Below are 15,464 nucleotides of genomic sequence, written 5' to 3' on the forward strand. Positions count from 1 at the left end.
TTTTATTTACAGTTATATGGTGTCAAGACATATGGTTAAGGACCACACAGATTTTGAGAGGAAACCCGCTGTCACCACTACATGGGCTACTCTTTCCGATTAGCAGCAAGGGATCATTTATTTGCGCTTACCACAGGCAGGATAGCACAGACCATGGCCTTTGTTGAACCAGTTATAGATCACTGGTCAGTGCAAGTGGTTTACACCTACCCATTGAGCCTTGCGGAGCACTCACTCAGGGTTTGGAGTCGGTATCTGGATTAAAAATCCCATGCCTCGACTGGGATCCGAACCCAGTACCTACCAGCCTGTAGACCGATGGCCTAAACACTATGCCATCGAGGCCGGTGGCAAATCTATAAAAGACAATGTTAAATAACCGTGTCTGAAAACAGTAAAACTAGCCCAGTTATATGTATGTATGTGTGTATAACAGTTAACTCACATAAGCAAGAAATTCATTCTTGTGCATTGGGATCTGGAATGCTTTTGGAATGAACTTCATCTTGGTGGTGGCTAAACTAGCCTTGTTTGTAATGTAACCTGAGCCTGGAAAATGGTTCACCTGAAAAAAGAAGATAATATTACATCAGAATATTTAATAAGCAATCATATAATTTGTGTAGAAAATGAAATTAAACAAACAGTGTTAAATGACCATAACTTACTGGTAGAAAATGTTAACATTCCAGGTCGGAAGGTAAAAATGTTTCATGGAAACTATTACAAATTTCCTTTCACTATTTCCTGTTTACATATGTATGCTGAACAACTGCATCAAGTCAGGTCAAAATGAAAGGCTACAAAGTAGATGCTTAAAGAGACATTCTGGACAGGGAACATGTTTCCAACTAATACAATATTTTAACCATTAAAGTTTCATTATTACTGACATTTTCTAGCCTATAATCTTAGTGCCTATATATCCAATAAAAGTTTGGTTGTACTAATGTTTAACAGCTTAAACTAGGTTTTACCTCCATTAATTTCAAATAATATTATGAAAGTATAAAAACCCCACAGACAAACAAAACAAATCGATACTGTAAGTGAGAAAAATAATTAAGATGTAATTTTAGTCATTAAAAAAAAGCTATAATAGTGTTAAACTGAAACATGTTAAAAGGGCCACAAAGTCTGGAAATCTCCCTTTAAAGAAGCCTGGTCTGATAACACAAAAATATCACCTTGACTTGAATATGTGTATCATACCTAAATAATAGTAAATTGTCAGTAATTGCTAAATATTACATGTACCTTGACTTGAATATGTGTATCATACCTAAATAACAGTATATTGTCAGCAATTGCTAAATATTACATGTACCTTGACTTGAATATCTGTATCATACATGTACCTACATGTAAATAACAGTAAATTGTCAGCAATTGCTAAATATTACATGTACCTTGACTTGAATATCTGTATCACACCTAAATAACAGTATATTGTCAGCAATTGCTAAATATTACATGTACCTTGACTTGAATATGTGTATCATACATGTACCTACATGTAAATAACAGTAAATTGTCAGCAATTGCTAAATATTACATGTACCTCGACTTGAATATCTGTATCATACCTAATAATAGTAAATTGTCAGTAATTGCTAAATATTACATGTACCTTGACTTGAATATCTGTATCATACCTAAATAACAGTAAATTGTCAGCAATTGCTAAATATTACATGTACCTTGACTTGAATATCTGTATCATACCTAAATAACAGTAAATTGTCAGCAATTGCTAAATAGCGGTATTACATGTACCGTGACTTGAATATCTGTATCATACCTAAATAACAGTATATTGTCAGCAATTGCTAAATATTACATGTACCTTGACTTGAATATGTGTATCATACCTAATAATAGTAAATTGTCAGTAATTGCTAAATATTACATGTACCTTGACTTGAATATGTGTATCATACCTAATAATAGTATACTGTCAGCAATTGCTAAATATTACATGTACCTTGACTTGAATATCTGTATCATACATGTACCTACATGTAAATAACAGTAAATTGTCAGCAATTGCTAAATATTACATGTACCGTGACTTGAATATCTGTATCATACCTAAATAACAGTATATTGTCAGCAATTGCTAAATATTACATGTACCGTGACTTGAATATCTGTATCATACCTAAATAACAGTAAATTGTCAGCAATTGATAAATCCTTATAATATCAAATTGTATAAAATCTGGAATGTTCCTTTTTCCATAAATATTATCTGACCTATGACATTTCCCCCTAAAACATTGGACTGATCCATACATCCCAAATGTCGAGTGGCTAGGATCTTTCAGAATATCTACAGTATCCTCTTCTGGTCATGTGATATCCTTTTTTCCATTCCTGTTATGGTATTATGAGGGAATAATAAAAATTAAGAGAATATAGCAGTATTTATTTTGAAAATCTTACAGTCATTACACAATATTATAATGTACTATGGCCCACTCACCCTCTGATGTGGTTTCAGTATCGTTAGCTGTTTGGACAAGGTCACAAATGGGTAGTCATGTGACCAGAGAATATCCCAGTCCGACTCCTGATCACCAAATGCGTAGTTGAGTCTTTCAAATACATTGAAGACATGTTTCAGGTAACCAGTCTCCAACTGAAAAAACAACAACAATAATAAAATAAAAAACCATTATGGGTTGCAAGACTTCCTTAAATAAATGGGTTTTTTTTTCGATAATGGAAAACACCCACATATGTTAAACACCAAATGCTGTAATTTAATATGTGCTAAAATGATGTTAAACAAACATTCCTTACCGTACCATCATAATCACTGAAAACAACAGATAAACTACCTGCAGTTTATTATTTTATAATATTATACACTAGAAACTGGGATAAAAATGTGCGCATATAAATTCTGCATTGTTCACATCCATTCTCATGTTGAGAAAGATATTTCTACACATTATTTTTTTTGCAGGTACCAATGGTCGTTTGCAAAATTTACTTGTCATGAACAGGCACTAAGGTACATATTTATGGAGAAAAAACCTTCGCCACAATAGTAATCCAGTTTACAGTACTTCAAATAGATTCAGAGTTACATGTATACCTTAGTTCCAAGTACCCACACAATGGGTTGTCGGAACAGCATTTTGCCTTCCTTAGCCTCCACCTGAGGCATCTGTAGACTGTTGTGAACTATAGAGTGGTCCTCCTTCATCTTGTGTAACTCATAAATGTTGAGCACCGTCAAAACGATGCCGAGAAACAGAATTATGGCCACTATGTAAATGAGGTTGCTGGGAGATTTCATTCTGTACTTCTGTCCACATGCACGCTCTTCATCCTGGTGAAAACAACAACACAATTACACAATCAACCAGCACAACGTTTTTAATTTAAAAATGGTAGGGTATGGTACTTAAAATCTGAATGAAATGTATGACATTTCTAGAAAATATTTTCAATTAAATGATAAGAAGAAATTTGTTTTGTTTAACGACACCATTAGAGCACAATGATTGTTTAATCATCGGCTATTGGAAGTCAAACATTTTGGTAATTCTGACACGTAGTCATCACAGGAAACATGCAACTTTTTTCCTAATGCAGCAAAAGATCTTTTATATGCCCTTTCCCACAGACAGGAAAGCACATACCATGTAATGTTGACCAGCTGTGGTGCACTGGTTGGAACAAGACAAATCCCAATCAGGCGAATGGATCCACCGAGGTGGTTAGATCATGTGACGCAAGCACCTCAAACGAACACTCAACCGACTAAGCTAAATCCAAACCCACAATTAAATGATAAATGCATATTAGATATATGTATTAGGAAATATAATATCTTTGCAGTTAGTTTGAAAATAGGGCCAGGACATAGCCCAGTGGTAAAGCGTTTGCTCGATGTGCGGTCGGTCTGGGATCGATCCCCGTTGGTGGGCCCATTGGGCTATTTCTCGTTCCAGCGAGTGCACCACGACTGGCATATCAAACGCTGCGGTATGTACTACCCTGTCTGTGGGATGGTGCATATAAAAGATTCCTTGCTGCTAATCGAAAAGAGTAGCACATGAAGTGGCAACAGCGGGTTTCATCTCTCAATATCTGTGTGGTTCTTAATCATATATCTGACGCCATATAACTGTAAACAAAAATGTGTTGAGTGCGTCGTTAAATAAAACATTTCCTTCCTTCTTATTTTGAAAATAATGACAATAATTAGTCAAAATATTTTAAATATGTGTATGTAAAGTAATTGATCTTGGACTAATCTGTGTCGTAGATATTTTATTATTATACATGTATATGACAGTACAAATTACCTGTTCTAATTAATCAGATTGCAGGTAATTATTTCAAGTAAATAAACACATGTACAAACACTGCACAAGATACTTCTACATATACACATATACATGTATTGTAGTGTTTTCCCTAGCTTGTTTTAGCATGGTGCAGCACCATGCCTCAATAGTCTAGCACCATTTTGCCTTAATCAGCACCATGCTGCCCTGAGATTAAACAAGCCTTTTTCAGTAATTAATTCTAAAATTGCCTTTATTAAAGATCAAAAAAGGTATTATTAATTAATAAAATTAATTACTCTTATCATTACTGTATGCTTTTCTTAACCCTAACCCTAAACTTAACACATGTTCTTTCTGAGGGAGCCCCCCACCTCCATACCCCCTGTTGACTGTAGCTGTATTCAATTCCATAGTGACATACCCAGAAAATGTCTTTCTGGCAGAAACACTGATTATGTACCTGATTTTACACTTACTGTTATTCTGTAATATTGCCTGCTGTCCATTACAAATTCTTCTCATTTGCAGCTCAAATCTACAAAGGCATACCAAAACTAAAAAAAAGAAGAAAAAAAACAGAAAGAAGAAAGAGTAAGATTACATTGGATTCATGTTCAATATACGTGCACTGTAATAATTTATAATGTAGGACTCATTGTTGATGTAAAAATTATACCCTTAGTTCTATATGTACAGGTCTGTATAAGGTGAGATATACAGTTAAAGTTTGTTTTGTTTAATGACACCACTAGAGCACATTAATTTATTAATCATCAGCTACTCGATGTCAAACATTTGGTAATTCCGACATATAGTCTCAGAGTGGAAACCAGCTACATTTTCCCATTAGTAGCAAGGAATCTTTACTATGCACCATCCTACAGACAGGACTGCACATACCACAGCCTTTGATATACCAGTTGTGGTGCACTGGCTGAAACGAGAAATAGTGCAATGGGCCTACTGACGGGAATCGAACTCAGACAGACTGTGCATCAAGCGAGCACTTTAACACTGGGCCACGTCCTGCCCAACAGTAGAGCACTCATTATTCTGACGTGTTATGGGTCACAGGATCAACCATCTGCGATGACCAGTCAGATTTTAATCCCTTCTCAACCAGTGCCGCACGAATGGCATATTAAATGCCATAGTATGTGCATATGCATCCATGGCTATGAGAAATTACATATACAACAGATCCCTCCTGCCCCGGAATTGGTCACTGGCGAAGTCAGAGGCTAAGTCTGGGGTGGGCGTGCCTGAACCTCTGTGGATATGGGCACAACAGATCTCTTTCCTATGAATAGTCTTTGTAGCAGCAGGTTTTCTTTCTCATTACCTACTATATATATACACAAAGTGTGGGAATCAACATATGTTATACACCACACAGCCACACATGTACAGGTACACATGTAGTTAAAATTGTATTGAGGCATTCTTAAATCTCTTTTTCTTTTACTTTCCTTAGTTCTATATGTAAACACAGACAGATAGCAAAACACAAATATCTATGCATGAACAAACATACAAATGGTGGTATTAGTTTTAGAAGACGAAAAATATGAACCATTTATAATCATATTATTCTATCAATCAAAGTGTTACACTCACTGTGGCATTCTCAGACAATGTTCTGGAATCGTAACTGTGTGAAGATCTCACCCATTTGATAAGAATGGGTTAAATACACGCACACATGTTTACAATGTATGTTATCATTGTCCTCACTATTATACATAACATTATAGTGAGGTCAACCATAGCAAACAATGTATACAAATTTATATAATAGACATATCCATTGTACATGTAGGTCAACTCAAAGTATTGGAATGATAAAAAAAATAAAAAATAAAAAATAGCAACATAATATTATAAGTACAAGCCCTTCTGATTTGAACGTACATTGTACATACAAACCTGTTTAATGAGAATACTTGCAAACTAGGAGCCATTACAAAGTATGCTTATATACAGTGAATGTTCTAGATCAATAAACCAGAGGTACAATATATGCTGGTAATAAGAAGTAAGGCACACGTATGGTAATTGTTATGCATTAATAGCATTGACACTTACCTGTGTGTTTTAAACATATGTACCTGTATGCGTATGAGAATTTTACTAGCCATACCCGATAAACTGCACAATATTTAGCTAACAGTAACACAGTGGGAAATTGTTTATTTCTAGACTATAAATAATTAATTATCAATATCCTTCCACTTGAAGTACATTTGAACAGAGTGACATAGAAGAAAACCACATAACACACACAGACACGCACATGATCACACACACACACTCACAGTGTACACACACGTCACAAACATTCATTCATTCTCTCTCTCTCTCTCTCTCTCCATATATATATATATATATATATATATTTATCATATAATATCTTACATTTTCAGTGCAATCAAAGTATGTGATATTTTTCAGATCACATACTTCAAGAATTTGATAACTTTGCAAATTAGATGTAAATTAGTCGAGGTCTTGGCACTAGGTTTATTGACATTTTAGCAAACGTACTTGACATATGCATTCATAGTCATCAAATAAAAACATTTCAATAGCAATTTGACACTGAAAGCTGTCCAGCATTCAGAAAACAAAAAACGTTAGGCATAACTTTATTTTGATGTAAGAACATCCAAAATGACGTCATTCGAGTTTGACATCATTTCCAATCAAAAATACACCGCGACATATATTCTTACGCCATCTGAATATCTAGTAATGGCGGACTGGAATTAAAGTTGCCTGTTCATTTTACAAAAACATGTTGTATTAAGCTTGAGCTTATATGATAAAGAGATTATTACCCTCGTGTATTTCGGTATTGTCAATATCATATATTAGGAATAAAAATAATGTATTATGCGAGCCTCTGGCGAGCATAATACAATTTTTATTCCTAACATATGATATTGATGATACCGAAATACACGAGGGTAATAACCTCTATATATTATTATATACATGTATATATCACACACACAGTGACACACACTGTATCAAAATGAAGTCTCTCTTTTTCTCTCTCTCTCTCACCACTTTCTTTCCCTCACTCTGAGTCTCTCTCTCCCTCTTTTTTTATCTCTCACCAATCTCTCATCCCGCCTCTCTCTCCCTCCCACCACTCTCTTGCCATCTTACCACTCCCCCTCCCCTTCTCTCTTGCCATCTTACCACTCTCTCCATTCTACCTCTCTTCCTCTTTCTCTCCTTCTCTCTCCCTCCCTCCCACCACTCTTCCTCTCTCCCTCCTCTCTTTAGAGCTATCTTTCTCTCATGGTTTGAAACTGATTAGTTCTTTGCAGAGTACTCAACATGTATTGTACTATATCAATCGTAAATATAATCATGCAGGCTGACACACGGCAGACAAAGGTACATATACCAATATTACCTTTTAATTAATTTTTTCAGTTACTGGCCACCTAATTGTTCTACATCAAATACATGTACCTCTAGTCTTGAACTGACAGCAATTAATTACAAGCTTCAACAATGGAGCATGACAATTATATACCTGTCTAATAAAACTAGTCTTTGAAATGGAAAAGTGCTGGAAGGTCAGATGAGAATCACAGTAAACATGGTCTTGATTGTAGCAGTGGTAAATCAATGATAAACCATTAGTTGATGTAGGCAATCAATGCAATTATGCCGGCATTGATAAGATCCTTATAGTAAACAATGGACAAACTGACGTTTGCTCACTGATATTTTGATTCTCTCATTCACGAAGACTATAAAGTATAAATCAGATGCATGACTGTTGACACTTTGAAGCATTCAATTTCAATTCAATGTTCTTGCAGTCAATGGTGTCGTGGTTAAGCCATCAGACATAAGGCTGGTAGGTACAGGGTTTGCAGCCCGGTACCAGCTCTGAGTTTAACGACTCAATGGGTATGTGTAAGACCACTACACCCTCTTCTTTCTCACTAACCACTAACAATTAACAACTAACCCACTGTCCAGATAGCTGAGGTGTGTGCCCCGGACAGCGTGCGCGAACCTTAATTGGATATAAGCATGAAAATAAGTTGAAATGAATGAAATTAATTCAATGTTCCCATTACGTTTAAATATACATGTATTATGTTAAAAATAATGTTACTCTTAAAATAACTTCGGAGTCTCAAAATTACCTACTTGTGTAATATGTAGATATCACTGTACATGCATAATACATTTTACAAGGTAAACATGAAATACATGTAATCTGCTGCTCAGAAGAAATTTAATGACCAGATCGAACATAAAACTCTCACTTGAGAATTAATGTGAGGTGAACACATTGTTTTACACCCAGTTACCTGTTTCTTGGGTTACCATACATGTGTGAAAGTGATGAGTAATCAACCGTGTGTTCTTTGTAGTAGGCCTATAATTTATACTTTTTTTTATATATAGTATCTAGTTTATATGAGTTATCTTTATAAAAAAAAGTTTGTTTTGTTCAACGACACCACTATAGAGCAAATTGATTAATTAATCATTGGCTATTGGATGTCAAACATTTGGTAGGAAACCCCCTACAATTTTCCATTAGTAGCGAAGATTTTTTATATGTACCATCCCAGACAGGATACTACATACCACAGCCATTGATATACCACAGGGCTTCTAGATTATGGTAGCCCCACTCCCATGGCTAGTGATATTCAATGTTGGGCTAGTAAATAACTACAATTGCCATGCCTGACGGCTAGTGAAAACAAAGAGGTCAAATGTTGCAGTTTAGTCTATTTTGTAAATATGAATATACTGACCTCACTCCAAACCCTAATGTTAGTGTTTTTAAGCTCTATCTCCCTCTTTAGGTGAAATATCTGATTATTACTATTATTTAGTATAATTGTATTATCTTAAAGTAAAGTAGGGCTAGTGAATTTTTAATCGTGGCTAGTAAATTTTTAAAATTACTGATCTCATGGCTAGTGGATTTAAAAACAATTCTAGAAACCGTGTACCAGTCATGGTGCACTGGCTAGAACGAGAAATAGCCCAATTAGCCCACTGATGGGAATTGATCCCAAACTGACTGCGCATCAAGTGAGCACTTTACCACTGGGCTATGCCCCCCCCCCCCCCCAAGCTATCTTCAATGACACTATAGTGACATGTAAAAACTCTATCATAAAAGATTCCTTTTTTCACTGAATATGTTCACATTTAAGGGTCATCAATCAACAGGTTTTATTATTATTGTCAAATGTAGGGATACACAATGTGACATCATTTATATATTGAAGACAGCTTGATTTAGTGCATAGAGCAGGGTTGGGAATTGGTGAACTGTAAAAGAGGAAATCTAGAGGGGCCCGGGGGCAAGGACGATTAAAATGCGAGGAAACGCAATGTTCCATGAGAGGAAAACCACGGATCCAAAGAGAAATGCCACCCCTGATAGTGTTTGAACACTAGTAAAGTTGTTTTTTTAAAATGCCAAAACCTGTTACATATGTATTTACTACCCCCACCCCATAAAAATAACTGTCAGTTTTATACTAAGAAAACATGTCTGTATACAATGTCATGTATTTGCACTGTTGAATTGCAGTCATGACTGTATCAGGACATGTATTTAGGATTTTCAAAACCAATATGTCACAGGATTTTTCGCCAGGGTCCCATATCTGATAGGATTGGGAAAATTAGCACGAGTAAATCATACTTGGGATAGGTCTACCATTAGTTTGCATTTTGAGTCTTATAGTTAAAAGTGTAGAGAGTCAAGCAGTCAAGTAAAAATAAGTATGTCCATGTTTTTATGATGTTTTACCTTCAAAATAAATTTTTCTGTGTGCATTATAAACCAAAATAAGGTAAAAACAACAACATGTACATGTATGCATGTTTGTTTTTACCTACTAAAGTCTGACTGAGCCAAATTGTTAACAACAGTATTTCCCCCAGGATTTTTGTTCAGAGGGTTGGCAAAATAGTTTGCTGTAAACTAAGGCCCCAAAGGGGGCAAAAATGCTAAGGGGGTACCGTTTGAGGGCATGCTCCCCCGTAAATTTGTTTACAAATTGCAGTTGCTTTTAGATGCATTCTGGAGTACATGTGGGTGTCATGTATACTAATAGAAGGATATAGTTTGTTTATTATTATTAAATATTTGCATGTCAAAACAATAATTTGAAAAGGAAGTATAAAATTGGACAACAATTGTTTGCTTTTAATTTTTTCTTGAAACAATTTATAAATTTTTAAAGGGGCAGTATCCGGAATATTTTTATTATTTAAGCATATAGATAATAGAACAGAAAATCCAATTACGTTTGGTGCATATATGATGCCGCACTCTGCATTGGTTTCCTACCGATCTCGGTTTTCATTGGCTTATCACAAGTGTGGAACTCCCTAACAAGAGATCACGTGAGATTTTGCAATTTTTGAACAAATTTACTGTCTTGATTGAGAGGTCGTCTCATATCTCCTAAACATATTTATATCCACAGAGGTATGGTACAACGCCTTTTCAGGGGTCGGTGGGTAGGGGATTTACCTTGAAATTTTGACAGTGGCCAGCTGTTGCCATATGCGTTACATGTAAGGGGGTGTTATTAATTATGTAACGCTCTAGGGGTAGAGGAAGAGGGTACTGTGTTCAATTTATGTAACATTTTTCAAGACTATATGTTATTTTTATTCATTACTTAGACCTAAAAAGGTGGGGGATTTTAATGCGCGGTTAGTCTAGAATCGATCCCCATCGGCGGGTATATAAAAGACCTTGGTATGTGATATCCTGTCTGTGGGATGGTACATATAAACTATCCCTTGCTAAAAAAAAAAATGTAGCAGGTTTCCAAGGCGCGTGCGGGATTTCAGTGGGTTTGGCGTTATAGACTGTGTTGAGTGAAGTTTATATGGGGCCATGCTCCCCCAGAAATGTTTTTTAAGCTTGGGCAATTAAGGGTTTCGACCTCCAATACCCTCTCCCTGCACATGCACCCGATTCCTCTCTAAGATTATGTCAAAATTACCAAATGTTAGACATCCAACAGCAGATGGAAGGAAGGATAGGATATGTTTTATTTATTGATGCACTCAACACATTTTATTTACGGTTGTATGGCGTCGGATGATTATTAAATCAATATGCTCTAACTTTGATGTCGTTAAACCCCCCCTTAACTTTACCCTTTCCAAAAGAAAGAATATTTATTTGAATATGTCGATTTTAACATGTAAAATTAAGAAGTAAAAACGTTCATTGTCTACTTTAGTATATTTTATTTTAAAAAAATATATACATGATTAATGTGTTACTAGTATACAAACTAAACTTTGAAAGTTCTACTAATACTTTATAAAATATTAATTCTGAAATAGGAAGGTACGATTGTCGATAATTATGTTGTCAAGATCAAACCGGCTTTAACTAAAGACTCTAGTACCATATCCTCAACCGAACATTCTTCGTACAGTGCAAGATTTCTCTTTTAATTTTTTGAGACGAACCCTACAATTTGAAATCAGCCAACGCACATGTTAACTGAAACTGACAACAGGCTGTTGGTTGTGCTTTGTTGAGCTATGGCGGCACAGGCGACGAATCAAGCGTATACATACTTTTAACAATCTCCGTTCATAGCGAACACACACAAGTTTTTAAAAAGTGCATTTGAGCTTGTATTTCATATTTGTACATGATGTTATAATATGGTAACCAGATAATGTAACTTTAATATTCATTGATAAATTGTTCCATGAATTAATGCAAGATGAGAATTTTAAGAAAGATTCAGAACAGAATTTTGAACATCGATACGATTGAAATTGTTCAGTATTCCACAAGGAATATTTGTTTATCTGACCAATGTTCTGAGTAGTTGGATGGACAAATATCTAGGAGAAAAACCATTGCAGTCTGGACTCTGTTACGGGTGAGTGGGTAAGGTGTATGTTCAAATGTTATATAGTATTATAGGGGAAGGGTTGGTGTACTGAACAGCGCTACGTAACACTTTTTTATTACTGAAATATGTACATATATTTTTATATATTTAATGCAGGTACAGTAATATCAAGATGTAAATACAAAATAATGATTAAAAATTGAGTTGAAATTTGTATCTGTGCTATTCGAAATTGCAAAACAGTATACCCATAGAATGACTTGTTTGTGAATGGGTGTGTGTGTAGAACTCCAAATGTTACATATTTTGGGGGTGTATGGTCTGGCATTACAGATCGCTACTGGGGGAGGGAGGGTGTCTTTAATTGTTGAATGGCTCCATACATGTTTCTTTTGAAAAATGTCCTGCAATTTTTAGGTGAATTTTCTGCTATATCAAGGCTTAAAGGTCACATGCCAATTGTTTTTCTATAAAAGTAAATACATGAGGGTTCTAAAATTGAAAATATCAATTCAGTTTTACACAAAAGCATACGAGACTGGGTACATGTGTGTGTCATGGCTCAACTCTCAAATGACAGAGTACTCGGGCTACATGAAAAATATGATTATTACTACAATATGTGTATTCACTATTCAGTATGAATGCTTCTTCCTTTTTTTTTCTTTTTTTTCTCCAAAACAGTTTTACTTTTCTTCATACGTCAAAGACTCAAACAAAACTGAAATTAATTACCAAATTTTTTTTGGTAGGAGGATGAGACGGAATATTGTCAAACAAATTAATAAACGTTTTTGAATTAGGTTTCGCTGTCAGACTCAGTGTCAAGTGTTAAATACTGCCGACCATATTGCCAGAATGATCCTGAGCCAGGCTGAATTACGTGACATCGTGAGGATGTCCTGTCAAATATTAAAATTAATGATCGTCCAGTCACCGACACGAAATCAGGAAATTGTTAGGATAATGCGCATTATGCGGCTTAGATATACAAGTTATGGTAGGCTACTTACTTCTATAGGCAATACAACTTGAATCCGATCTTACATTCTCTATTAAAATATTGCTGACCGAACAACAATGAAGTATGCGGTTAACGTGCCTGACTAAATAAAGTTGTAAACATGATAAAGTGGCCCACGTTACTTTCAAAAATTAGAGTTGTTTCCCTTACATTACACACGGGTTCCCCTAAACGCCGAATTCAGTCTCACTACCGCATTGTTCCTACCAGAAGACATGTAGCATGGGCGAAAGAAAGAAGTGTTTTATTTAACGACGTACTCAACACAATAGCATGGGCGAGTGCAGAAGTATTCTGTTCTTGGTGGTGTCGTGGTTAAGCCATCGGACATACGGCTGGTAGGTACAGGGTTCGCAGCCCTGTAACGGCTCCTACCCAGAGCGAGTTTTAACGACTCAATGGGTAGGTGTAAGACCACTACACCATCTTTTCTCTTACTAACCACTAACCACTAACCCCGTCCTGGGCAGACAGACCATAATTATAGCTGTGGTGTGTGTGCCCAGCACAGCGTGCTTGAACCTTAATTGGATATAAGCACGAAAATAAGTTGAAATAAAATGAAAGATAAGATGTGGAACGTTTAAAAAGGACACATAAAGAATTCAGGGAGAGAGTGCAATGTGTAATTTTAAAAGACACGTATAAGACCGTACGTAGGCCTATTAAAACATTCTAACATCTAGGCTACAGACACACCAACCGACCAATATATTAGACCTAAGTGTCCAAACTAAAAAAAAAAAAAAAAAAAAAAAAAAAAAAAAATACTACTAATAATAATAATTTTAAAAATCAATGTAGGGCCCTTCAAATATTACGTTACGCTGGGTTAAAAAAAAAATCAAAAAAAAAATCAAAATTGCACTCTGTAACGCCTACACGTATCATTGTCGCTATGGCATAGACAGAGAGAGAGAGAAAGAGAGGGTGGTGGGGAGAGAGAGACGGGGGGGGGGGGGGGAGAATGATTTTTAATAAAGTATATTGCGTAACTCAGTTCTGTAGACCTAACCCTCCCTATAACGCTTGTAGTCTACCTACACTCCAAACCCTCGAGCGTTATGTAGGCTAATATTGGAAGAGCCCCGTATTCATTTGCTAGCCACCAGTGTTTTTCATGGCATTGTAAAATTCAGGGATGGGGTACACACTCCAGCATTCTCCCTTCATCATGTGAGTAGTCTTTTAAAGATACTCTATCCTAGATAACGATACTTTCTGTCAAAAACTTCGTTTGTTGCTTGAAATAGTATTTCTGAGTGTGTAATCAGTTACAAACTGGTCCGGCACTTCAAAACCCAAAATTAAAAAAAAGTATAGGATCTTATAGGATACAGTTGCACATAGATGCTTATTTGTATTATTTATCATTTGAAATCTTCTGAATTGTCACACACCCTGATATTTCACTTCTCCCCACACACCCTGCCACCATTTATATTTGCCTGTCGCCCCATAAAACGAGGAAAAGCGAGAATTTACAAACTCACAGACACCGTGGACCCACAAACCCATCGCGTCTATGTGGGTGGACACCAATATAAGATTCTGGCTACACCATGCACTGTTACAAAGGTACAGTAGCCTAAAAATTTGGACGTGCTCAAAACAGTCACATTAAGATACTGCAGCTGGCAGCAAGTGGGTGCTGATCATAAAATAATGAAAAGAGTCTACCAAGGAGCAATCAGGCCACATCTTGAGTACGGATCCAGTGCATGGTCAACAGCAGCAAAGTCACACCAACAAAAACTAGACAGGGTTCAAAACCAAGCACTCAGGATAATAGCTGGAGCAATGAGGTCAGTCCCCATTGAGAAAATGGAACAGCTCACTGGCATCGTACCCCTCAGCAAACGCCGGGACTCCAAGCTCATGATACAAGCCACTAAGTTCAAGTCTTTGCCACAACACCCAATTAACAAGAGAATGAATGACTATTCCTGCAACAGACTCAAAAGAAGTAGCTTTCATAAACAGAGAAAATCACTCCTGGGCCAACATAAGGAACAACTCGCAGATAAAATCCATCAAGTTAGTACTGTCAGCTGCATCCCAACATGGGAACCACAATTGGACAATGTAAAAAATCTACACAGTGGTCCAACACCTCACCCCTGGAGAGGAACACAGTGAACCATACAAACGAGCCCTGACACTGGCCATGATTGATGAACAGTACCCAGATACATCAAGGCCATAGGTATATACTGATGGATCTGCAACAAATGCAGT

At 36.1% G+C, this 15,464-nt stretch overlaps 1 protein-coding gene across 1 annotated transcript in view; it reads right to left on the reverse strand.

Moving 5' to 3' along the window:
- The window catches only part of LOC121370852 (probable tubulin polyglutamylase ttll-15), a 37,724-nt gene extending 23,347 nt beyond the window's left edge, over positions 1 to 14,377 (reverse strand). Inside the window, exons 1-5 of the mRNA XM_041496357.1 lie at positions 13,216 to 14,377; positions 4,784 to 4,861; positions 3,104 to 3,340; positions 2,486 to 2,641; positions 446 to 565 (exon numbers count right to left, since the gene is read on the reverse strand). Coding sequence (XP_041352291.1) covers positions 446 to 565; positions 2,486 to 2,641; positions 3,104 to 3,340; positions 4,784 to 4,813 — 543 coding nt within the window. The 5' untranslated portion in view covers positions 4,814 to 4,861; positions 13,216 to 14,377. The remainder of the gene's footprint in view (positions 1 to 445; positions 566 to 2,485; positions 2,642 to 3,103; positions 3,341 to 4,783; positions 4,862 to 13,215) is intronic.
- Between the last annotated feature and the right edge of the window lie 1,087 nt (positions 14,378 to 15,464).

Source organism: Gigantopelta aegis, chromosome 4, assembly GCF_016097555.1.
Source record: "Gigantopelta aegis isolate Gae_Host chromosome 4, Gae_host_genome, whole genome shotgun sequence".
Lineage (NCBI taxonomy): Eukaryota > Metazoa > Mollusca > Gastropoda > Neomphalida > Peltospiridae > Gigantopelta > Gigantopelta aegis.